This window comes from Sus scrofa, chromosome 17 (genome assembly GCF_000003025.6).
Source record: "Sus scrofa isolate TJ Tabasco breed Duroc chromosome 17, Sscrofa11.1, whole genome shotgun sequence".
Classification (NCBI taxonomy): Eukaryota; Metazoa; Chordata; class Mammalia; order Artiodactyla; family Suidae; genus Sus; species Sus scrofa.
Genome location: NC_010459.5, coordinates 52,351,852 through 52,377,066, shown reverse-complemented (window position 1 = coordinate 52,377,066; position 25,215 = coordinate 52,351,852). Strand labels below are relative to the sequence as shown.

General features: G+C 40.3%; 1 protein-coding gene across 2 annotated transcripts; it reads left to right on the top strand.

The window, feature by feature from the left end:
- DPM1 (dolichyl-phosphate mannosyltransferase subunit 1, catalytic) lies at positions 1–25,215 on the top strand. Of its 2 annotated transcripts, NM_001101820.1 has the most exons (9): positions 29–186; positions 3,096–3,195; positions 8,762–8,795; positions 10,683–10,759; positions 10,845–10,870; positions 13,672–13,767; positions 18,290–18,358; positions 21,600–21,714; positions 22,824–22,928. In NM_001101820.1, the coding sequence occupies exons 1-9, from the start codon at positions 29–31 to the stop codon at positions 22,926–22,928; spliced, it is 780 nt and encodes a 259-aa protein (NP_001095290.1). The 2 variants fall into 2 exon arrangements, with proteins under 2 accessions (XP_013840911.1, NP_001095290.1); XM_013985457.2 differs by lacking the exon at positions 18,290–18,358 and having other exon boundaries at positions 1–186; positions 22,824–25,215.

Below are 25,215 nucleotides of genomic sequence, written 5' to 3'. Positions count from 1 at the left end.
CGCTTCCGACGTCGCGCGCAGCTCCGCCATGGCCTCCGAGGAAGCGAGTCGTAATTCTAGGTCTCGGTGGGAGCCGGAGGGGCGCTTCCCGCGGCAGGACAAGTATTCAGTGCTTCTGCCCACCTACAATGAGCGCGAGAACCTACCGCTTATCGTGTGGCTGCTGGTGAAGAGCTTTTCTGAGAGGTAGCGCGCCTGGCCACCCTCCCCGAGGAATGAGATGAGCTGGCTTCCCTGGCCTGATTGTCGGCAGTTGGCTGCGCGAGGCGGCCCTGCTTGTCCCCTCTTCGGCTCCCGCGGGAGGCCTCGGGGCGGAAGCCAGCCTACGAGGAGAGCAGAGGCGGACACTTCTGGGGTTCTCTCCATGTTTTGGTGTCATATTCCTGCCTTTGGGTTTTGTGAGACACTTCTTTATTATACACTCCCCGATTCCCCTCCCCCCGCTTTTTTCTTAGAAGGGTTAGCCACCCTTTCAGTTGGGGCGAGGCTGAAAGCCTGACCTCACTCTTAGCGGTCGGGATCTGCGGCAGGAGCCAGGACTCTAAGCGAGCCCGCTCACTCCCGCCCCCGTGCCCCCAGGGCTTATGTAAGCATGAGGTTTGGGCTCAATGGGTTAGGGAACTGCTGCTGGGCTGGACAGCCTTTCTGGAGAAGGCCTAAGGACTGATTCGCTAGTGGATGTTTATTTAATGTGATTGTTGGAAGGTGGGAAGTTTTGAAGTTTGAAGCGTTATACACTTTTTTTTTTTTTTTTTTTTAGCTTAAGAAAATGCTGGTGTCAGTACTTGGTGACTTATTTTGCCGTTACACAAATGGGATCCTATTGTGTAAATCTTTGAAGATCTTTCCATATCAGCACATACAGACTTCGCAAATTATTTTGAAAATGAGATAATGTCATATGGCTGTGTTTTAATTTTTCTAACCGGTTAATATTACCGAACGCGGATTATTTCCAAAGTGTTTTTTTTTCCTTTTTGACTTTTGCTTTACAAATGAGAACGAAGACTTTGTTTACAACGTATTTCCTACCATTTTTAAAAAAAGTGCTTAATGCATAATAAGTGCTCCTATATTAGGTAAACTTTGCAACAAACACATTCGTGCCTTTACTAGTATACCAGGGATAAAGTCTTGCTGTGGAATTGCTGAGTCAATAGAGATGTGCTTAAAATTGATAGTAGCTGTCAAGTTGCTCTCTTAAAAGATTGTACTGGCTTAGGACTTTTCAGCATTCATCAGAGAGTGCCTGTTTCCCCATCAGCCAGCCAACCTGAGCTTTATTAAACTTACATAGTTGGAAATGCTAATTGGTGAGATACATTGCTGTTTTGATTTTTCTTTTTTGATTTTTGATTTTGTTTTTTATTTTTTTAGGGCCGAACTCGAGGCACATGGAATGCCCAGGCTAGGGATGGAATGGAGCCAGTAGCTGCCTGCCTACACCACTGCCACAGCAACTCTGGCATCCTTAACCCACTGAGGATTGAACCCTCATCCTCATGGATACTAGTCGGGTTCGTTCCCACTGAGCCGCGATGGGAACTCTATTGTTTATAATTTTCTGAATGAAGTAACTGTCTTCACATTTATGGCCCTTCAAAGTTTTTTTGTCCGGAATCTTTTTCCTTCTTTTTTTTAATTTATATTTTAATTTCTATAAACTCCAAATTAGAGAAATTGTCATGTAGTTGATCTTGTCCTGGTTTGTTTTCTGATTATACAACATTTTTTGCTATTTAATTTTTTTATGCTATGCAGTTTATCTTTCAGTGGTTCCTGGGTGGGGTGTTTTTGTTTTTGTTTTTGTCTTTTTGGGCCACACCCGGCGGCATATGGAGGTTCCCAGGCCAGGGGCTGAATTGGAGCTGTAGCCGCTGGCGGAGCCCCAGCAGCCTACACCACAGCTGATGGCAACAGCAGATCCTTAACCCTGAACGAGGCCAGGGATTGAACCTGAAACCTCATGGATGCTGATTGGGTTCGTTAACCACTGAGCCACAGGGGAACTCCGTGGGTGGATATTTTTTAATCAAAATGAAGTTTAGTGAAGGAAACAACTATTTTCTTTTTAGATGCAGTTAAATGACCTAAAATCAGCTCAGTTTGATTCCTTTAAGCTACTTCACTCTCAGGTGGTGTGGCTGCTTTGAAGTTAGGGAGGGGGGTAATTTTGCTTATGAATGACTCAATTTGTTTATGAAGTGTATCTCTTTCAGCACAAGAACTGGAATCCTCATCTTAACTTGTTTTGGCTTGTAAAAGCGCTGTGGGAAGCTGAACTCATCTAAGATTAGATAGGCTGGGTTTTGCTTTCTTCCAAATATGCTGGGGCTGACTTTTTTAAAGCCTTTAGCTGTGGAAGGTGTTTTCTGGTAGATTTCCTTACACTGTATTTCTTAAAGCAAGGCCAGGAGGAAACAGAATATGGTGTTATGGGGGCTTGGCTGCACTTCCTTTTCTACTCCCTTAAGTTTCCCGATAAAGTTAAAAAAAACACTGTCTTGTTTAAAAGGGGCTGGGGAGAAGAAGATGTGGTGATCAAATGTAGATCCGACTATTGTGCTGGCTTGTTTCTAGAATAGAAACTATGACGAGAAGTTAATGAGAACAACAAAGATGTTAATGTTGAAGTGCATTGAAATCTTTGGACATTCTTTTTATAGTTGGGGTAATGGGTACAACTATTTGAAAAGGTGGTGTAAGAGATTGTCACTGTTCTAAAGTGGATTTTTAAAGGGTGAAATTAAATCGGCTTTATTCCTGATAATGTTAACTTAAATCTCTTTGGGATTGAATTAAAAAGTAATCACCCAGACCTACTCAGTTGACTTGAGTACATACTTGAGTACGTTTTCTCTGTAGAAATTTTTAACATCTCAGGACTGTATAGTAGCATTTCCAGCAACATGCTGAGTTTGGAGGTGACATACTAAATATTTGACATTTGCTTCATTGATAATTGAAGTTTTCCTTGATGATTAACATGGCAATAAGTTTCTATTTATATAGGGAAGAATTAGTGATTTTTAAATTATCCTTTAATTTAAGAATATTGTCTCCAAACTGTACAAATTTAAATTTTTTTGTTTTAGTGGCATCAACTATGAGATTATAATCATAGACGATGGAAGCCCAGATGGAACAAGGGACATTGCTGAACAGTTGGTGAAGATCTATGGGTCAGACAAAATTGTAAGTCATTTTTTTATCATATCAGTTGTGTTTATATATGAGAAAAAATGACAAATGAACAATGCTCAAATTCAGTCTGTCTAGAAACTGAAACGATAAAGAGCGAATTACATGCTTGGGGTTTAGATGCATTTTATTGTGCTTGAAGTTTTATGTCTCTTTGATTTGTGGAGTCAGTGGTAAGTTTACAGCAAAATAACGAGCCTTTGGGTGAACTGTTTTTATGTCTGACTCTGCAAATCACTTTTCTTGAGCGGTAAAATTAAAGCATGGTACTGAGTTGACAGTAGAGCCATGTTGCAGTTGGTAATGTATGTCTTCATTTTTCTTGCTGTTTCTCTCTTCCACTTTCAGTGGAGAATACTGCCTGCAACTAAAAGCTATAGATAAAAACTTGTAGCTGGGAAAGGTCACTGATTGTTTTCATGTAAAACAAATGATTTTTCAGGGCACTTTGGCATTTTTACTTTTATATATAGAACAGTTTGGTGGAAGTAGATTGACTTTCTGAGTCTTAAACTTTAGGGTTTCCCACTGTACCTGAAAGCCTGTTTTTCTTCTACAAGAGTAACTTAAGCAAATGTAGACTTCATTTTATAATGGGTTCATAATTTTGATTTTTGGCCACTGGTTTGGCTTTATGAATGTTGGAGCATACTTGTGAATTCAATTTCAGATAATTCTTGGGCCAAAAGCTTAAAATTAAATCCAAATTTAATTAGAAAACACATTCTAGGCATTGGGTATTTTGTAGTTTGTATAAACTAGAATGTCTCCCTCTTGGCACTACTGACACTGGGACCTGATTGGTCTTTTCTGTGGGTGCTGTCCCCTATGTTGTAGGGTGTAAGCATCATCCCTGAGCTCTACTGAGGAGATGGAGTAGCAGTCCCCCTCCCCAGTGTGGCAACAAAAATATCTCTGGAGATCATCAAGTACCCTCTGCAGGCAAAATTGTCCCCTCCTCCCAGTAGAGAACCATTAGTAGAGGTGTAAAAAGAGTCTCTTTGAGAACCTTTATTGGCATGTGCATTTCAGGAAATGGCAATTAAGCATCATCAAATTATTTCTGGGTCCAGTTATTCTTGATTAATCCCAAAAATGAAATAATTTCCATGCAGTTGGAGGAGATCTTACTTGGTGGGAAGAGTTTAAAGGAAATGTGTTACACAGTCCATCTGTCCTGTAATAGAGGGTCTTTCTGTCTCACAAATGAGCAGTTCACAGAACTACAGTCCCCTCCAGGCCCCTCTGGATGGCTCCAGATAGACAAGTGCACAGAGGAGATAAAAACTTAGATCTTCATCCTTCCGACGGTGGCTTCAGATAATGCTGGGTTCAAGTTTTTGGCTAGTTGCTCAGATTTTTTTTTTAAAATAAATTCTAGGTCAAGGCCACCCATTCACATTTATTACGTATAGATATACTCTCATTATGCACTTCCATTTTATCAGGGAACATCAACCTATTTTGAGTTCTTTTGTCATAGAACCTCAGCCTTGAGGTGTGGTTGATTGATATATCTTAAAGAATGCCTGCTCAATTGACCATACATTCTTAAAACAGCATGGTCCTCAAGGTAGATTGAAAACAAAGGGAAAAAAATAGCATACACTGTCATGATTTCTGGATAGTACCAGGGAAATTCCCTATTCATTCATTATCACTTTTTTTTTTTTTTTTTTTTTTTTTTGGCTTTTTAGGGCTGCGCTTGCAGCATATGGAGGTTCACAGGCTAGGGGTCTGATTGGAGCTACAGGTGCCAGCCTACACCACAGCAAGGCAGAATCTAAGCCACGCTTCTGCAACCTACGTCACAGCTCATGGCAACGCCAGATCCTTAACCCACCAAGCAGGCCAGGGATCAAACCCTCAACCTCATGGTTTCTAGTCGGATTTGTTTCCGCTGCACCCCGATGGTAATTCCTATTTTATCACTTTTAGATCAGCTAAACTAGAACATTATTTTGGAGGGGCAGTAACAAGCTATGCGAGAGTTGGCACTTACTTGCCTTTTAGGTGACATGTTTAGTTGGGAGAAAAGTTGGAGAGAAATTAGGAACCATCTTACAATACTTCAGATAAAATATGCACAGATGCTTTGTTAGCTAGCCCTTTCAAACTGGCTGAAATGAGTATTTCAGGGAAAAACAAACAACAGGGAAGATACATATGTTTTTAACTCTGTAGGTCGGAAACAAACTAGAGGTTCAGTCACTTTCCAAGGTTACATGGCTAACTGATAAATGGTAGGAGTGGGACCATAGAAAAATTGGAGGCACATATTCTAAACTGTTAGCAGTGGTCACAGGGCAGGGAGACGGGAGGTTTGTAGGTTTGTATGTTTGATGTGTGTGGTTTGTTTCACCCCCAAGCAGAGATCAGATAATCACCTGTATTTTCTCATTATTTATGTATAGTTTAGTATTTTTAAAAATTGTTCTGATAGTGAAATGTAACGCACATTCATTATTTTTAAAATGTCAAGCGTAACTACAAGATTGAGAGATTTGAGTACTTAAAACTATTCTGTTGGACTTCCCTGGCTTCTCAGCAGGTTAAGGATCTGGCATTGTCACTGCTGTGGCTCTGGTTATTGCTATGACATGTGTTTGATCCCACAGAAACTTCTGGGTGCCATGGCTGTGGCCAAAAAAAAAAAAAAAATTTCTGTTCATCCTCAACAAAAGTATTATCTCTGACAAAGAGATTAATACCCCAATTAAATGTACAGAAACAGATAATTCATAAAACAAGAACTTCATATGGCCAAAAATGGGAAACAAAAAAAAAAAATGAGCCTCACTGATAAATAAAGATTTACAAAACAGAGTATTATTAGTGTTTTTTTAGCAGGGTTTTTTTTTTTTTTTATTCTTTCTCTCAACCTTGAGAGATCGAAAAACAGGTCCACTTCTAAATACCCTTGGCTCTAGTGGACATTGATACCGTTTTCTGAAATATCATCAAGATTTTCTAGAATAAAGATCTCTACAACTAAGTTTTTGTCTAACAAGTCATAGTGTCACACAGCATTTTCCAAGCAGTCGTGGTAAGCATTCCTCAGAGAGTATGTACCTGGCATCCTTACACACACTTTCTGTACATGCCCAGCTTCTCTTCTGCGAAGCCATCCTGCCGCCGTGAGAAAAAGCGATCAAATCGATGCGAGGAGGCAAAAAAAGGAGAGGCTGGGCCTCGGGATCTCAGACTAAAGCATACTAAATGTAACAGTTCGAGCTTTTTTAATACTTATTTACACCACAGCATCCCTGTTATCTTGTTTTTGTTGTTGTTGATTTTCCACCTTTTTTTTTTTCTTCTTTTTGGCTGAGCCTGCACCATGCAGAAGTTCCTGAGACAGAGGTCGAACCCACACCACAGCAGCAACATTGCCAGCTCCTTAATCCACTACACCCCTGTGGAGCTCCCAATTTGAACTTTTTATTACATAAGAAATAAACAAGTATATTCTTGTTGTGAAGTGTAAATGTTACCAGTAAAACTGAATTTGCCTCTGATGCATGTTTCTCGATCTGCATCCCAGTCCCTTTTCCATGGGGAGACCACAATCAGTGGTCAGGCGTATGTTACCCGAGACCTTTTGGTGTATTGTGTGTGTGTGTCTATGTGTCTATATCTATAGAACTAAAATGCAGGGTTTTTTGTGTGTGTGCTTTTTGTTTTTATACAGGTAAGATGCAGTCTTCCTGTATCATTCTCTCTTTTTTTTTTTTTTTTTTTTTTTTTTTTGTCTTTTTGCCTTTTCTAGGGCTGCTCCCGCAGCATATGGACGTTCCCAGGCTAGGGGTCGAATTGGAGCTGTAGCCGCCGGCCTACACCAGAGCCACAGCGACTCGGGATCTGAGCCGCGTCTGCAACCTACACCACAGCTCACAGCAACGCCGGATCCTTAACCCACTGAGCAAGGCCAGGGATCGAACCCACAACCTCATGGTTCCTAGTCGGATTTGTTAACCACTGTGCCACGACGGGAACTCTTCATTCTTTTATTTAATGATACCTTGGATATCTGTTGTCACCAAATTACCTCATCTTTTTAGCAGCTCCATAGTACTCTAAGTAACATGGTTTTATTTCCTATAAACTTTCGAACATTCTGAAAATTATAAATAATAAAATTATCCTTTGAAAAATAGGAAGGATTTTTTAGCTGATACATAGGGTTATAGAAAATCTAAGATGAACGTCAAAGGATTTGCTTTTTCAGGGCAGAGAAAGACCAGATGGGGGTCAATATTTTGTCAGTGACTGCCAAGCATAAAATCAAATAAAACTCAACATGTCTTAATTGGTTTTGTTCAGGGAATTGTGGTTACTGTAGTTCTCTATATAAGAGCTCATTGAGCAGGAATTTATTTTCGTTCCTATTTTTCAGCTACAGCAGCTCGTATGAGGTAAAAAACCAAACAAAGAAAAACCTCTCCTGCTCGTTTATTTAGAGGTTTGCAATCTGAGGCAGTCTGGTTATACACTGGCAAGTGCAGGATAGGGAGTTTAGGATCACTTGGAGTTCCCTGGTGGCACAAGGGGTTAGGATCTGGCAGGCATTGTCACTGCTGTGGGTTAGGTCACAGCCATGGCATGGATTTGATCTCTGGAGTGGGAAAAACTTTTGTGTGCTGCGGGCCCTGCCAAAGAAACAAAAATAAAACTCAATAGGGAGTTTTCTTAAGCCCTACACCTCAGAAACTTAGTGTTAAAACTTTGGCCTTCACGTGTTCTCACTGTGGCACAGCGGGTTAAGGATCTGATGTTGTTTCTGGGGTGGCATGGATTTGATCCCTGGCCCAGCACAGTGGGTTAAGGATCCTGCATTGTTGCAGCTGTGGCTTCAAATCACTCCCTGGCCCAGGAATTTCCATATGCCATGGGTGTGGCCAAAAAAAGAAAAACAAATTAAAAAGCTTGGGCATTCTACTTTTCCAAATTATATAGAAAAAAGAAAGCTAAACAACTAAATTAGGATTTACATATAAAGCCCAAAGTGTAGAAAGACTAATTGACAAACTTACGAAAGCGAAAATTTAATCTTAGGAATAGAACCCTGAAGTCATGGGGCCAGTAGGGAATGAGATGAGGTCATCCAAACATAGTCACGATAAGCTGATGGGGTGATGGCAACATTGAAAATCATAAAGGCAATTGGGAAAATAAGCACAGCTATCAAATATTCCCAGAAGGTATAAGAATAAGTGAGTTAAATCATCGCTTTTCCTTGCAAAGACTCAGTAGATATTGCTAAAAATGATAAATCAAGTAATCGACATAAAAATATTCTTTTCTGAGGAAAAAGAGTTAAGATTTGGTCTGTGGGGTTTGGGTAACCAAATGTTGCTTTTCCTTAAAAGCTGTGAGGTTAATTGGTTTGTTACCAAAAGCTTTTTTTATTTTTTTACTTTAGCAAAAAATATTAAGCTTACTCTGCTTTAAGTTCTAATAAATGCAGCTGTATTTCTGTAAAATGAGTGAGCACTTATTTAAAAAGCGTTATTTGTCAGGGTTTTGATTTTTTGTGTCAGAATGTCATTTCTTATCCTTGCAGCTTCTAAGGCCACGGGAGAAAAAGTTGGGACTAGGTAAGTAGAACCTCTCACCCCTTCTACCTGTTTGTTCCTGGCTTTACTAAAATCATCCAGTGTGTGTGTTCGCAGCTTGGAACAGGGCCAGAATCCAGCGACCTCCTGTGATGGTTTTTAAAGATCTTAATGACATTCAAATAGTTTAACTTGAGTTGCCTGTATCAACCAAGGCCCACTTGGGAAAACAAAAACCACTGTAAGTCTTTTAATATAGGGAATTTAATACAGAGAATCTGGTTACACACGTGATGAAATTGTTGAGAAGCCACATGGAACAGTGAGGTTACTCAGATTAATAGCAGCCAGAGCAACAATGGAGGAGGCGGTGTTTTTAGAGTTGGGGATACCTGGCACCTGGCAGAAGCAGGAGCCATGGAGGAAGTCCGCCCAGTCCTGGGAGGCAGAGTAAGAAGGAGGACACTTGGACTTTCCCCTTCTCCTTGAGCACCCCCTTCCCCCCGTGCCTACCGTAGCTGCTGTGAAACCAGCTGACAGGAGAACCTGGGAAATAGAGTACCCTGGGAGAGAGAACAGAGAAGGAATCTAAGAGCCAACATCTTGGCCCAGCACACTACCTTAGCTGTAAGCCTTTGAACATTTCTTTAACGTACAAGTTTTTAAAAGGTATTTATTTTTTTAAAAGAAAGCTTTGCCAGCTTTTAAATATAAGGGGTCATTGGAGTTCCCCTTGTGGCACAGCAGAAATGAATCTGACTACTATCCATGAGGATGTGGGTTCGATCCCTGGCCTCACTCAGTGGGTCGGGGATCCAGTGTTGGCATGAGCTGTGGTGTAGATCACAGACATGGCTTGAATCCTGAGTGGCTGTGGCTGTGGCATAGGCCAGTGGCTACAGCTCCCATTCGACTCCTAGTCTAGAAACTTCCATATGCTGTGGGTGCGGCCCTAAAAAAAAATGTAAGGGGTTATAGAACATCTCAGATGAGGTCAGTCATCCTGAGATGAGACTCTTGAATGCCTTTATTTCACAGTTGCTTTATGTTGAAAAGTGGTATGATTTTATTGAAAAATGGGGACATGGAGGAAGCATGGTTCTTAAAAACTGACTATCTGTTGTTGAATTGAAATGATCTTGAAACTGCAATGAAAGCCAGTAAGAATTAGAAACCAGTCAGTGGATATGCAGAAAGCTGTGGGTAGTCATTTTTACCAAAAGAGGTTAGAGTTCATCCTTGCTCTTAAGATAGTGTGATGGTTTGGGCCTCAAGACACAGGAACTCCCTCATCCTGTCCTTGACCAGGTACCCTTACCTGTCAAGTCCCTAAGGAACTTTTAGGCCTGAGGGTGGCTAAGTAACTGCCAGCTGTGCCTTTGGCCCCTGACACCAGAGCAGGACTCTCTTGTCCCAAGCTTACAGTGTAGAAGACATTGCCTGGGGGGCTTTTGTGGGACTGGAGTGATGAGAAGAGCAGGAGCAGAGAGAATGCTTGGGTAGGAATCCAAGCAGCAGAGGATGGTGTCAAGCACCAAGGCGAAGTTGGAGGCAAAGAAGGAACTCGAGATTTTTTTTAATGATTTTTATTTTTTCCATTATAGTTGGCTTACAGAGTTCTGTCAGTTTTCTACTATACAGCAAAGTGACCCAGTCACACATGATATACGTGTGTGTGTGTGTATATATATATATATATATATATATATATATATACATTCTTTTTCTCATGTTATCTTCTGTCATGTTCCATCACAAGTGACTAGATACAGTCACTTGAGATGTTTTTAATAAAGAATAAATAGGAATTATAGGTCAGTATCAATTTTAAAGGACTAATGTATGCTTGTCAATTTCGTACCTGTTCAGATATGCTCCTAAGCATTTTTGGTGGTTTTCTCTAATGGATATACATATTTTCATTTTTAGGAACTGCATATATTCATGGGATGAAGCACGCCACAGGAAACTACATAATCATTATGGATGCGGATCTCTCACACCATGTGAGTGGTCTGTTTTCTTTATTAGCTATCTATGGTAGTCCTAGCATGTTTTACTGACCTACTGTTTATTCTTTCTAAATTTCAGCCAAAATTTATTCCTGAATTCATTAGGTAGGTATTTCTAATGTTTGAAAGAATTATGATTCAAATCATTTATCTCATTTTGATGTTGGACTTATTTCATCTTTCATTCCTCATTCATTAAGAATGCTTGTGCTCGGGTTCCCACCATAGTGCAGTGAGTTAAGAGTCCAACTGTGGGTTGTTGCGGGTTTGATCCCTGGCTTGGTGCAGTGGGTTAAAGGATCTGGCATTGGCTCAGTTGGCTCACCTGCATCTCAGTGGAAGCTATAGCTCAGATTCATTCCTTGGCCCAGGAACTTCCATATGCCGTGGGTATGGCCATAAAAAAAAAAAAAAAAAGTTTGTGCTGTTTTAAGTTGCTATCAAAAATAAAACCAACATATAGATCTAAGACCTATGACTATAGATAAGTGACTAAATGATGCATTTCAGGAGCCCTGATGGGGACTAATCAACAGATAACTCCTTTGTGTTACCTAATTCTTCCAGACTAAGAGAAGGATGAAAGGCAGCATCCTAGTTAAATGGAATTAAGCCCTCCATCGTATGGGTAAAATATCATGAACAAATGGGGTTTATTCCAGGAATGCCAGAATGGTTTTCAAGAATCCATCACAAGGATTAATTTATCACATTAACAAAGCAACATGATTAAGTCTATAGATGCTAAACGATATTTGGTAAAAGTCACTAGCCATTTCTAATTTGTGCTTTTTAGTGCCATGCCTATGGCATACGGAAGTTCCCAGGCTAGGAGTCAAATTGGATCTACAGCTGCCGACCTATGCCACAGCCACAGCAGTTCGGGATCTGAGCCACATCTGTGCCCTTCTGCTAATTCACCTCCTCCTCCCTCAATCCTCCTTCAGCAATGTGGGATCCTCGACCCACTGAGTGAGGCCAGGGATTAAATCCACATCCTCATGGATATTAGTCAGATTTGTTTCCGGTGCACCACAACAGGAACTCCTTCTAATAAAAATCTTAATGTTGGCGTTCCCATTGCAGTGCAGAAGAAGCAAATCCAACTAGGAACCATGAGGTTGTGGGTTCGATCCTTGGCCTTGCTCAGTGGGTTAAGGATCCGGCGTTGCCGTGAGCTGTGGTGTAGGTTGCAGTCGTGGCGCGGATACTGCATTGCTGTGGCTGTGGCCTGGGAACCTCTATATGCCACGGGAGCTCCGCCCTGAAGAGCAAAAAAAAAAGAAATTTAATGTAGAAATAGAAAGAAACCATTGGAACATAATAAAGACAATCCTAATACAGAGGTCTTTACTAAATGGTGAAATGTTGAATCATCTCAAATAAGCTTACCAATATAGATATATGAGCTATCATTAAATGTGGAGATTGTAAGTAATGTTGTAATACAAGAATTTAGCACAAATATTGGTAAAGGATACAAATTATATTTATTTCAGGTGATAGAGTTATATTTTTAGAAAACCCAAGACACCATGAAACCTCTCAGAATAAGAATTTGGCAGCTGTTCTGAATGTAAGCTCAGTATACAAAAACCAAATCAGATCATGTCCCTCAGCAGCTTAGAATACTTTCTCGAGCTCTGATTAACACGCGGGGAGAAATCCCCACTCCTTACATGCCCCTCAGACGGCTCTGATGTGACCCCTGCCTCCGCTTCTGAACTCGTCTTGGGCCACTCCCCTTTGCCTGAAGGGCTCTTTCACTTCTCCTTAATGGCCAACTACTTCCCCTTTGACCTCTGCATAAAGTCACCTCAGAAATACTTTTTCTGCTCAGATCTCCGATACTCAAAAGCCCTTTGACCTGATAAAGCAGTGGAACCAGTGGAGTGGAAAATGAGTGAAAGAAACAAAAGGAAGAAATCCAAATGGTTTATAAACCTAGGAGGAGGTCTTCACCTGGGATGTAATCAGGGAACAGCAGTTAAAACAACCATATGTTACTATTTTACTGTCCACCAGTTTTTCAAAATTAAAAACCTATGCAGCAGTATATCCAGCACCAATGAGATGGTAGAAAACAGACACACTCAAATACTGCCGGAGGAAGTATGAGTTGCTGCAGCCTTTCCGGAAAGTAACTTCTGGTGTTACCTGTTAAAGTTTAAAATACTCATAAGCATAAATCAGCTATACTTGAATTTAAAAATTGTTTAAAAAAAAAAGTATGCCATATGATGAAAAATATGTCCACACGGAAACTTGTACGTGAACGCTCGTAGTAACACCACTCGTAATAGGCAGAAGGTGGAAACAGTCCCAGTGCCCATCAGCCGATTAAGGTGGTCTAGCCTTACAGTGGAATGTTATCTGGCCATAAAAAGGAAGCAAGGATTCATACCACAAGGTGGATGACCCTTCAAGATATTATGCTAAGTGAAAGAAACCAGTCACCCATGTCTGAGTCCATTTGTATGAAACACCCAGAATAGGCCTATCTATTGAGACAGTAATATTAGTTGCTGCTCAGGGCGGGACGGATGGGAGAGACTGAGAGCTAAAGGATATAGTGTTTCTTTTTTTTTCCCCATGGCCACACCTGTGGCCTGTGGAAGTTCCTTGGCTGGAGATTGAATTTGAGCTGCAGTAAGACCTATGCCATTTTTTAAAGTGATTCAGATGTTCTAAAATTGACTATAGTGATGGTTTCACAACTCTGAATAAACTAAAAACCATTGAATTATGTGTGTTTTGAATGGGTCAATTATATGCTTTGTGAATTAAATCTCAATAAAGCTGGGGGGTTTTTAGTGCACAAAAAAATACTCAAGCTTTGCTTTAGCAATTCTTTTGAAAGCTCAATTGCCTGTTCTAATTGATAGCTAATTGATTTTTTTCTACAGGAAGCAAAAGGAAGGTAATTTTGATATTGTCTCTGGAACTCGATACAAAGGAAATGGAGGTGTATATGGCTGGGATTTGAAAAGAAAAATAATCAGGTATATATATATGTACTTATGATTTCCCTATTTTTTAAGAGTAACTACTAGAAATATGGTTGGTTTGTTTGGTTTTTTGTCTTTTTTTAGGGCCGAACCTGCAGCATACGGAGGTTCCTAGGCTAGAGGTCCAATCAGAGCTACAGCTGCTGGCCTACACCACAGCCACAACAACGCTGGATCTGAGCCATGTCTGTGACCTACACCACAGCTCACGGCAACACTGGATCCTTAACCCACTGAGTGAGGCCAGGGATCAAACCCGAGCCCTCATGGTTCCTAGTTGGATTCATCTCCACTGCGCCACAATGGGAACTCCCTAGAAATATGTTTTTAGCAGGTATCTGGATGAAGTTACCATACTGCATTGGGATTTGTGAGATCAGATTGTAACTTCCAATAAATATTCCCAGATAGCTTCTTACCTACCATTTTTCCTATGATTAGGGTATTTTATTTTGGATATTTTTCACTTAGGAAAAAAACCACATAAACCTTTGAACTTTTGGTAGAAATGGGCTAGTTCAGGAAAATTTGTTCTACTGGACCTTCAGCTTTGATTTAAGTGAGCTATTCATCTGTATATTTGGACTAATAAAGTAATTTTTTCCATACTTTTAGAAACAATTTAAGTAAGGCACTTCATGATTTCAGCTTTTACTAAGCAGCAAAAAGGAGTGAGACTTTGGAATCAGACCTGGGGTCAAATCCCAATTGTGTCATTTAATTACCTGTATCACCTTGGGTGCCTTACCTTTTCTCAACTTTAGTTTCTTTTCTCATGATAAAGTGGAAGTAAAACAAACTGTTGCAGTTTTTGATTACAGTGTAACAAGCCATGCCAAAGCCTGAGTGACTTAAAGCAGGATTTGTTGATTCTTGGGTTTGGCTAGTGGTTCCTCTGCTGACTTCCCCTGGACCCATTCATGCAGTGTCCTTCAGCTGGGGCGTCAGCTGTGCTGGAAGCTCCATCATGGCCTCATTCTTTCCTTTGGCAGTTGGTGCTGCTTGTTGGCCGGGCCATCTTAGGAAAGCAAGGATCTCTGGAAAGCTAGATGAGCTTCTTTACATGGCATCCTCAGGGAAGCAGCCAAAAGCTGCAGGTACAAGGACTCTTGAGCCCTAGGCTCTGGGCCTCACACTACATTAATTTTTGTTCAAAGCAAGTCCATAATCGAAGAGTGGGGAAATAGAATCCATCTCTTCATGGGAAGACCCACAAAGACTTTTTTGACCATATTTAATCTATGTCACCTAGGTTGTTACGAAGAAATATTTCTCTAAAGGATCTATATAGCTTACTCCTTTTTGTGTAACAAAACAACTTTATACAAATTCTTACTGAGAGTATTTTTTATCACCTATTTCATTCCCGTTGAAGATTCTGTTAATGTCAGTCTTGCCTCTTAATTATGAAACCTTGGGCAAGTCATTTAAAAAACATGCAGGAGCCTCAGTCTTCAGTGAAATGAAGGGGCTAGAAAAAACAGTGGTTTTCAGTCCTGCTGAGCATGGGAATAGTGTAGGGAGAAAATTACATACAACCGCTCCCTGTCTGACCTCCCTTTCTTGTGTACCCACATATTGCAGACCATTTGAATGGATTTCCAGAGCTGGTGCAAAAGCATCAGGATTTTTCCCAGGCTTCCAGAGGATTCTGTCGCACAGCCAGGGTTGAGACCAACAAATCAGAGGTCTCTCAGGCCTCTTAATTTGGTCTCTGCAGCTGTTATTTAAAACCAGAGAGGAGTTCCTGTTGTGGCTCAACGGTAGCGAACCCGACTGGTATTCATGAGGACCTGGGTTTGATCCCTGGCCTTGCTCAGTGGGTTAATGATCCGGCCTTGCTCTGAGCTTCGGTGTAGGTCGCAGACGCAGCTCGGGTCTGGCGTTGCTGTGACTGTGGCATAGGCCAGCAACTGCAGCTCTGATTCAGTCTGTAGTCTGGGAATTTCCATATGCTTCAGGTGCAGCCCTAAAAAAATAAAATAAAATCAGGGAGCCCCATCAGAGGCAGTGTGCAACATTTAGTTGGATCATTTAATTGTATTGAGTTGTATCTGCCATTAGTTGTTAATATCTGCTCTCACTGTAGAGTATAAACTCCTGAGAAAGATTTGGTGTCACTTGCTCAATATCTCATTTATGTGGTCCCGGCCCAGAAATTGAACCCAAGTCTGTCTGACTCTTGCTGCACTTTAATTAAAAAGTCCTACTTTAAAAATGCATTACCTTGAATAGATATACAAGAATATTCTTAAAACACACATGCATAAATACGTATACACTCACATTCCTTTGATTAAATCCATTTTAGGGGTGAACTATATCCTGAATTTTTTTTTGTGGCTATTAGAAACAAATTGAAGGGGAAAATGTTTTTCTTAGCCATTATCATCCCAGCTATATCCCTAACCATGTTGTTTGTATTAAAAATAACCTCTCTTAGGGAGTACCTTGATGGTTACTGTGGCTTTGGAGAGAAACTTCTCTCCAGACTGCTGCCCCCACCCCATCCCCCATAAAAACTTTTAACTGAATCTGAAATAGATGCAGTACAACAGTCACCTTTTCAAAATGTACTTCACATCTTTTTGAAATGTTAATAGCTATTATTAGTAAGAGCTTGTAATTGATTGATACTTGGTTGTGTTTGAAACAAACCCTCAAGTCATTGTTTCTGCTAAAATTCACGTGTTAAAGTACCTTACCCCCACCCCCAGAGTGCTGGTCTTTGGAATCGAGCCCTTTGGGGGGTAGATGTAGATGAGGTCTGCCGGTGGGGCCCTCATGGTGGGATGAGTGTCCTTTCAAGAAGAAACCTGGAAAGCTTGGCCTTTTTCTCCTCACCCTGACCCTCCGCCCTCCATGTGAGCACACCACACAAAGACATTGTGTGTAAGCCAGGAACAGGGTCCTCCCCAGGAATCGAGTCTGCAGCACTCTGATCTTGGGCTTCTCGTCCTCCAGAGCTGTGAGAATTAAATACCTGTTCGTAATCCACCCGGTCTATGGTATTTTGTTATAGCAGCCCAAGCAAACTAAGTCTCAGAAGGGAAACTTGGGTCAATTTCCAGAGCCTGCCAAGAACCAAAATCCTGTCCCACCTGTGTGTGTGCACGCGCACACACATACACACACACACACACAGAGTTTAGGGCCGCACCTGCAACATATGGAAGTTCCCAGGCTAGGAGTCGAATCAGAGCTGCGGCTGCCAGCCACAGCCACGCCAGATCCAAGCTGCATCTGCGACCTATATATACCACAGCTCACAGCAATGTCAGATCTCTAACCCACTAGGTGAGGCCAGGGATTGAACCTGAGTCTTCAAGGATAGCCACAGTGGTAACCCCCTGAAGTGCTACCTATTACCTAAGTGGAAACTGTGATCCCTTGGTGATTAGAATGAGAAAAAGAAACTCCAAATCCCTTATAGATAGATCACTTTTGCTGTCTGACAGATGTTTGTAAAGTTTTTTTTTTTAATTTTGTGGCTGCACCTGCATCATGTGGAAGTTCCTGGGCCAGGGATTGACTCCGCTGTGGCAACACCAGATCCTTTAACTCATTGCGCTGGGCCAGGGATTGGACCCCCCCCCTCCACAGCGCCCCAAAGATTTCTAACTCATTGCACCACAGCAGGAACTCCTGTAAATTCTAAATCATGACACTGGCAAATAAGCAAGTTGATTTTAAAATCTGTTACCATTCTTCTGGGTTTTTTTTTTTGTTTTTGGTTTTTTTTTGTCTTTTTAGGGACACACCCAAGGCATATAAAGGTTCCCAGGCTAGAGGTCGAATCAGAGCTGCAGTCAGTGGCCTCCGCCATAGCCACATCAGATCCAAGCCACATCTGCAACCTACACCACAGTTGATGGTAGTGCCGGATCCTTAATCCACTGATGGAGGCCAGGGTTTGAACCTGCCTCCTCCTGGATACTAGTCAGATTCGTGAGCCACGACGGGAACTCCAAAAGTCTGTTCATCATTCTTGTATATGGTTTGGAAGAATGCTTGCTTTATAAGTCACTTCTAAAAATCACATTTAAAGAATAAAAATCCTATTTGCTGAAAAATGAGAACTGTCAGATCTCCTTTCACTGACTAAACTTTTTCTTTGTTCTATAGAATTAAACTTTTTTGTTTGTTTTTTTTAGGCCTGCACTGGTTGCATATGGAGGTTCCCAGGCTAGGGGTCAAATTGGAGCTGTAGTCAATAGCCTGCGCCACAGCCACAGCAATGCAGCATCCGAGCCGAGTCTGCAACCTACACCACAGCTCACGGCAAGGCCAGATACTTAACCTGCTGAACAAGGCCGGGGATCGAACTTGCATCCTCATGGATACTGGTCAGAATAGTTTCTGCTGAGCCACAACGGGAACTCTGAATTAACATTTTTGTAAGATAGTGTTGGCATTTGTGAAATTCGTGTAGTAGCATTTTTAGCATTCTGCTCTTGGGTGTATTTCTCTTGTTTAGAAATTGTTTTTTATAAAGAACATCTGTTTTATCTGACAGCCGTGGGGCCAATTTTATAACTCAGATTTTGCTGAGACCAGGAGCATCTGATTTAACAGGAAGTTTCAGGTATAATGAAAACTTTTATTGTGTATTCTCTGCCATTGTTACCTAAATGTCTTGCTTTATGACTTATTTTAAAGACACACTTTTCATTTCTACCCCATTTTTCTTCTGGAACACTAAAACTGCAGGCTGAAGTTCTTTAGAAACTGCTAATGAAGCTTAAGCATCCTTTTAAGGAAAAACACTGTACTTTTTAAAGAGCATGAAAGACAAGTCAGTGTGCTTGTGAACATGAGGGGCCCAGAGTGACTACTGACTCCTCATTCAGAGCATTGCTCTCACTGAATGTGCTCCCTAAACAGCACCTCTTCCAGTAGTTTTCTGGAAGTTTATGTGAATATAGCATTGTCCAAAGAAAAGTTTAAAATCTTTAATATTTATGTAGAGCTTTTTTAGTGACCTTGTTCTCCATGCTTTTTATTTAAAACAAACAAACAAACAAAAAAAAACTTGTTTAATCGGAGCAAAGCCTTCTGCTAGGTCCCTGGGTTTGGTTTTGTTTTTAATTTTTGTTTCTTTCTGGGTGTATGTGTGTGTGTTGAACTTCAGACTTGCTGCAGTAGAAGAACTGTTTTATATGACCGTGCCAAATGACTGCACAATTTTTCTGAAACTATAAAATGTCTGTTTCATCTACTTGAAGGCCGAGACCCCATGCATTAGTTAATACTTTCTATTGCTTGGTGTTTGCTTCTATCCATTAAATAATGTTGATTCTTCCATGCTTCTATGCTTCAATAGCTGGCTATTGAAGATTGAAGCTGGTAGAACCTCTACTGCAACTGGGTGTCTGTTGGGTAGCAGTTCAGAGATGCTAAGACACAGTCAGAGGTGAGCAGAGAAGCCATCACAGATTGGAGATGAGATGATGAAAGTGAAACCTCTCTAGAATTAAAATATAAATTCGTTCAAAAGCAGAATTTGGTATATAAAAAATAGCAAGTATTTCTTGAATGCTTACTGTGTGCCAAGCATTAAACAAGAGTCAGCGTCCCTGTCCTCATGGATTTGTACATTCTAATGACATGAGATATACGACCACATAAAATACATGCACCAGCACATGGGGATTGTGCTGTGGCGGAAAGCACCCAGGGAGAGTGGTGGTGTGGGGGTGCTGCATTGCCACCAGAGCCGTGTGGGGGTTAGAGGAGGGCCTGAGGAGAGGATGGCCGGGAAGCTCGGATTCCAGGTAGTGAGAGCAGTGACTGGGTCTGTTCTGTGCAGGGGACAGAGCGGCTGCATATAAAAGTGAGCCTCTTGATTTAACTATTTTGTTTGTTTCTTTCTTTGTAGGGCTGCAGCTGCAGCATATGGAAGTTCTTGGGCTAGGGTTTGAATCGGAGCTGCTGCTGCCGGCCTGTGCCACAGCAATAGCAGCGCTGGATCTGGAGCTTTTATATGCTGCAAGCACAGTCCCCCCCTCCCCCCGCAAAAAGAGCAGTGTTTTATTGAACACATGCATAAAAGTTCAATTTATCATTGATAAAGCTCACTAATAGTCATTAGATCCCTAGATTTAGGAGGCATGTGCCTTTTACAGAATACAGGGATTCCCCAAAAAAGACTACAGTTTCTGACCCTAATGATCCTATTTATCAGCCCCTCTATATAGTTTTAGAGCCTCAATACGGCTTCATGTATATAGTGTTGGATCTTTAGCCATAGTTTTAAAGATACTGTGCTAGAGGAAATGGGGGCGGCAATGAAGGCAAGTAAATGTTTTACAAAATGGCTCTTGCTGGAATAAAGTGACTCTTAAAGGGAAAGAATTCATAGCCTAATCCCAGCTTTAAAGGTACTGCTGAGACGTCCCATCACAGTCATAGTCTTTACCTTAAGCCCAGACCTCCCTCTCCTACTTAATGTCATTTGATGTACATATGTAGTTTCTGTTGCTAAAATCCCAAACCACAAAAAGGGGCCTTAACAGTAGGTTGCTCAGTAAATAGCTGTTACTGAATGACTATTACCACCATCAGATTCTTCTTGCTCCAGATTTATCCCAAACTTTTGAATTGTTATGGAGATTGTGTGGGTAACAGAGTTCATATACTAATCCCCCTCAGGTTCCTCTAAGGACTGGGCTTTATATTATCTTACATCCACCTGAAAGCTTGGGGGAAAAGAAAAAAGAAGTGGACTAAGCTAAAAGGAAGGCTGAGAAGCAGGGCGGGTTCCGAGTATAAAACTCTCTGGCGCTGGAGATCCTGGTGCCCTTAACTGCCAAGAGAACAAAATTATACCAAACTGCCTCGCCTCGTTTTCTCAAAAAACAAAAAATAACAAAAGAGGTAGAAATTGCTGCCTTCCTACTCTCTGAAACTGAGGGTGGTTTTCTGTTTTGTGTTTTTTTTTAAACTCAGTGACTGAAAACAGAGAGCTCCTGAAGAAAGTGGTTGGGTTGACCCATAGGACTTCCCAGCTCCTGTCACTATAAATCTGATGAGCTCGGCCTTTAGCCTGCAGTCCATCTAAAGTTAGGATGTGCATTCACCCATTCTAAGTGTCTAACTGTGACCTCGGTTGATGACAGCTGATACCACCAGGACTGCCTCAAACCTGTTGTGTCAAGTTCCTGCCCTTTTTAATTCTGTGGCCATATCCGAAGCACATGGAAGTTCCTGCTCCAGAGGTTGAGTCGGAGCTGCGCTGTGGCAGTGCTGGGTCCTTTGACCCACTGTACCACAGTGGGAACTCCGTGAGTTCCCCTCCTAACCTAGCTTCACCACACTCATCCGGGAGGGCCTTTGTTTATCCCAGGAATTTATTTAGTAGATCTCAGGAAATAGAAACTCTTCATAGACATTTATGAGGAAATGTCTGGTTTTTTTCTTATCTGGTTTATATTTTTGCTTCATCATCTGTCAACTCTGTTGTTCCAGTATTTGGAATAGTTTTTCCTCTTTGAACTTTTAAAATTTAAGAAAAATTTAAAAACTACAAATGTGTGGTTCTGCTTTGCATGATTCACTTTAACCATCATTTTTTATAATTTCTGGTAGTATAGGAAGATAATTCTCTAAAAGATATTAAGAATTCATTTTCAAAAATTGTTCAAAATTATTTACCAAATATTTTTATGGCCTTTCCAGTTCAGGACAACTTTTAAGAACTTTTCTGCATACACATAGCTAGTGAAAGTTGTAGGTTTTATAAATACAAGAGAACTTTTTGAAAGGTCACGGTACATGTTGGCAAGTGTATTTATCCAGGTGTTCAAATATATTTTGATTTCTTACAGGTTATACCGAAAAGAAGTTTTACAGAAATTGATAGAAAAATGTGTTTCCAAAGGCTATGTCTTCCAGATGGAGATGATTGTTCGGGCAAGACAGCTGAATTACACCATCGGGGAGGTATGGTAAATAGTGTCTTGTATTCTTCATGAAGAAACAATAAAACAATAAGGTTGAGACTTTTTCTTTTTTGGCCATCCCGAGGCATGTGGAGTTCCTGGGCCAGGGATCAGATTTGAGTTGCAGTTGTAGCCTGTACTGGCAGCTGCAGCACCTCCAGATCCTTAACCTACCGTGCTGGGCATGGGGATTGAACCCGCGTCCTGGCTCTCCAGAGATGCTGCTGATCCCATTTTGCCATAGCGGGAACTCCAACATTTAAACTTTTTAATAGTAAAAGGTTAACGTTCATGTTCTACTAAATAAATGTGGAAGGCTTCCAGGTGTTTAGAATGTCCATGCATAGGATGAAAATTCACATTCCTTTCAAGTTAATATATTTGACTTACCAATATTGAAAACATTAGCAGAAGGCAGTGTCGTTATTATCCTTGCCCTTTCTTCTGACCACCCAGCCTTATGGGATGAGTCTGTCTGCAGCTTTTCCCCCTTGCTTGGCCATCAGCCACCCTACTTAAAAATGAAAGATGAATCCCATTTGCTTGTTGCCTTCGAGTAAATGAAAAGGGCAGGAATTGGGGGAGCAGAGAGGTTCCTTAATATGTACAGCCAGCTAGTAGGCTCATGGGAAGAGTCTCCTCGTTTAACGCGAACATCCTCATTCGGAGCAGAAGACAGCTGACTAGAACGCTACTGCTCTTGGAGAAGTGAGAAGATTTTTGCGCTTGGTACTAAAATCATAACAGCTGAATTTGATGGACTCCTGAAAAAAATTAGGGGAAAGACCATTTTACTTTTGGAGTATAATTTCTCCTTGAAGCTTGAGTAAACCAACTTAATACTCCAGATCAGTGCTTTTCAAAACAACTGTAGATTTGGTTCATATGACCTATTTTTAGATAATAGAATTCATGTTTAATTTTAAAGACTTGGAGTTGCATACAATTACTATAAGGATCCCACAATTCTGACTTACCTTGAAAGACTTGCTATCAGAGGAGTAATCTTGTTTCTGTTGTATTAGTAATTGTATGCCTGCTTTGCCTCTTTGCTAATATTTTTGAAGACTGACTTAATGCTTTTTTTTTTTTTTTTTTTTTTTTGACTAGGTTCCAATATCATTTGTGGATCGTGTTTATGGTGAATCCAAGTTGGGAGGAAATGAAATAGTCTCTTTCTTGAAAGGATTATTGACTCTTTTTGCTACTACATAAAAGAAAGTTACTCATTTATACTTAATCATGTTCATTTCGGTTTAAACCTAAAAGAAGGCCGGTTGCTGAATTTTATAAAATGTACTCTTAGAGCATAAATCATAAGGTAAGGTAAATTTCGTGCAAGTCTTTTTTTCCAGAGAAACTCCATTTTATATGGCAAATTAGAAAAATGAGCAGTGTTCTCAATTTTCTTTTACATTTTGCTGTATCGAGGCCTGTAAATAAATGTATATGGGATGTTTGCATAAAATATTACTGCTTTCATTAGAGTTTGCAAATGTAGAATTTGTTACATGGGCACGATTTTGAAGTACCCTTATAAAAACTGGATTCGTACCTAATAGGGGTCAGAAGTAAGAGGAGTTCTAGTTATATTCATGAAATATATATGGCTCTTTCTGTATGAATTGAAAAAAAAATATACACCTTAGCCCTTTCTCTAAAAGTGTATCTCAAATTTCTTAAACCAGATAATACATTTTGAGCACAGTTTTAGAATTTGGTTCTTCGCAGTTGTTGATGAAGCATTTCATCTGTCAGAGCAAGTCTATTTCAAATACATATTGTGAATTAGAAACAACTTGACAGCAGTTGCTTGCAGAACTGTTTTTTTCTCTTTTGAGCAGTAACTTTTCTCAGTAAGGAAAAATATTGATGACATTAAGGCATAAATTAGCTGCTGTGGTCATTTTTAAACATCTTAACTATATTCTTTTTCTCAGAGTATTTGTGTTCATATTCTTTCAGGACCATTAACAAAGCATACATCATTAGTAATGTGGCAAAAATTCCCTATAGCTCTTCTGTTTATTCAGAAAACTGTTCTGCCAGTTAAAATGCAGGTTATGTTCTTCAGTAAAGCCAGCACAAATACTCCATTTACTTAGCTTCTACAGATATTGCCCCAAAGAGCTATTTTCAGCTATAACATAGCTTTTAGATCATGCAGTATTTTTTTTACAATTCTGAGTAAGATACATTCAGCAAATACAAGTTGACTCTCCTTTGCAAGTAAAAGGAAGGGGTGTGTCTGTGTGATTTAATAAGCATATTTAGTGAACAGTATTCCTAATTACTACATTTTCCTGGCCTAATTTGGCTGCTAAAGAAATTTAAAGACTGGTTTTTCCACATGCATTTCTAACAGATCCTACCAGAAATGAATACCAGAGCTTAAAACCTTTGTTGTCAGTTTAAACATTACCTGTCCCCATAGTCGAATCAATAGGACACATTCCAATAAGGGCCTCAACTGTTTCCCTTTTATGCAGAGCTGAACTGCTGGCCCATCACCACCCTCCTTCCTTGGAGAAGTGACTTGTCTCATCATTAATAACAACTAGAAAATTCATCACCACTGATGTAAAATTAGTTTTAAGGTTACATAATACAAATATAATACTTTTTTGGGGAGTGTTTAGATTCTGTTCTTTTTTATCTAAACTCAAAGTTAGGTTTTCGTTAACTATGTGAAGCAGAGCTTAAATTACCTCAGAGAACCCACTATATGGTATTGCCTTCTAGAGAAAGTAGCTTTTACCTTTTTAGTCTTTTTTGTTCTTATTCCTACAGTCATTCGACTTACTGTTGGAATTTACACTAAAGTATTTGAGCAGTGAAAACTTGCACCATTTGGAAGTTATTTAGAAAAGAATTTGGACTGTTTAGATGCATTTTTGTAGTAAATGGTGATTTAAACACTATAAAATCTTTTTAAATATTTACATGTGAATCCAGCATCCCTTTTTACTTTGTAAATGGGGCCAGGGACAAAATCCAGATGTTCTCCCATTGTATTATCGCAGTATGAAATCTAAGTAATATAATATCTAAGGAAAACTAAACAAAAAATTATTTTACATTTTTTATATTTCTTCTTGCCTGTCTTCTACAACATGTAATTAGATCTTTCTTCTTTGTTTCTGTAAATCGAATAGTTTGCCGCCGCCCCCCAACAACTTTTTCTACCTATGTTCTCTTGAAATACTGATTTGGCTTTTTTTTTTTTTTTTTTAATACTCAACAGCAGATGGAAGTTCCAGAGCCAGGGATCAGACCCACGCCACAGCTGCAGCAATGCCAGATCCTTAACCCGATGTACCACAAAGTAACTTCTTGATTTGGCTTTTAAAGATATATTTTATCACAATTCCAGAAATTAATGGAATGCTGTGTTGGATGAAACAGCTTGTTAAATCTTCTGACTGAAGCCTTAGACATATTGGGCTATATGTAACCACCATTTGTACTATTTGCAATTAAATCAGAGTCTTCTGGGATGAAA